General features: G+C 27.7%; 1 protein-coding gene across 1 annotated transcript; it reads right to left on the reverse strand.

The window, feature by feature from the left end:
* Positions 1-219: 219 nt before the first annotated feature.
* On the reverse strand, positions 220-1,008 carry M421DRAFT_79529 (uncharacterized protein; the record flags this gene model as incomplete). The annotated part of the gene is made up of 3 exons (XM_033597499.1): positions 220-482; positions 558-785; positions 873-1,008. Coding segments are annotated over 3 exons (627 nt in total), but the record flags the coding sequence as incomplete, so codon positions are not given.
* Positions 1,009-1,424: the final 416 nt, after the last annotated feature.

A 1,424-nucleotide genomic window follows, 5' to 3' on the forward strand; every position in this document is an offset into this window, starting at 1 on the left:
TTTTTTTTTACGGAATCAAGATTCGCTGCAAATAATCTATAAACCGGTGGTTATTATTAATAGATGTTCTTGCAATTCTCCCCATTTGCCTTTGTAGTATTACTACTACAAGGAGCCCATGTATGCAGATAAAGAAAATATAAATGTGATTTACTATATTTATTGATTCGAAGGATAACTAAGATTACCATAACGGTTAGTACTCTTTAAATCGTTTAGTCATTTTAGATAAGAAATTCCTTTTAGTCCTACTAAAGGATGTAAACCGGAAAAAGAAAAGAAATTTATGACAGTTTGTATATCGTTTTTGGAACTAACAGAAAATTGATTATACATGTTTTTTTCAATATCTATTTTTCTATCAGTATTAAATACTAATTTAAATGATTCAAATAAACTAGTATGTATTCTTTGTTTCAATTGAAAACAACCGTCATTATTGCTTTTTATGAAAAATGATCCTTCTGCCATTGTGAAACCAACTATTCAATTTTTAAAGAAACTTAATTTTACGTAATCTTCTGAATTTTCTACATAAAACAATTTAGGTATCTTACTTATATTAGGTATATTATCGAACCTTTTTATGTCTTGTTCTAATATTAGCATAGCAGTATTAAATTGGTTATTTCTTGTTTCAGTTAAAAAAAATAGGTTATGGTGTAACAACAATGGAAATAAAACTTCTTGTAGATCGGTTTTGTTAATAATTAACTTACAGGTTGGACTTCTATTATCTTTGTATATAGTTATTTTACCTATATTAAGAACAGAATGTATATACTCTAAATTTGATCGATCTTTTAAATGAACAGATATAACAAGTTTAATAGTTATGAATCCTTTAGTTGTTTTTGTAATTTGTATGTAACCATCTCCATCAATAAATCCTAGTAAAAAAGAAAGAAAAGAAGAAGGTATAGATAAATAATCTTCTTTATGAAATCGCACATTTTTATTTACTTTTTTTAATGCGTTGCTGTTAACAGTACCTATCGTAGGCAGTAGACTAGATAAAGAATAAACTGTTATACAACGATCTGCAAAATGATTTGACTCAACAATATCTTGACCTACTCAAGGTATGGCACTCATAAGGTTAGTAATAACTGTAGCACCTCATAATGACATTTGCCCATAAGGAAGAACATACTTACTTACTTATATTTAATCCATTAAAAATAAGCTAAAATAACTTTGGATTTGTATATTTTATTAGTTAATCCTTTTTAACTAAAAGTTCCGACTGTACATTAAGCAGCATTTCAGCCACCCATTAGTGACCCAGTCTGTAGCGATCATTTATATAACCGACGGTCTTAAAGTCTATTAAACTTCTTTAACCGTTTTCACTAATATAGCCAAGTAATATCTAATACTACTCTATAACTCCGTCGAGTCATACCACTTTAATCTTTTTTTTT

Source organism: Didymella exigua, assembly GCF_010094145.1.
Source record: "Didymella exigua CBS 183.55 unplaced genomic scaffold M421scaffold_162, whole genome shotgun sequence".
NCBI lineage: Eukaryota > Fungi > Ascomycota > Dothideomycetes > Pleosporales > Didymellaceae > Didymella > Didymella exigua.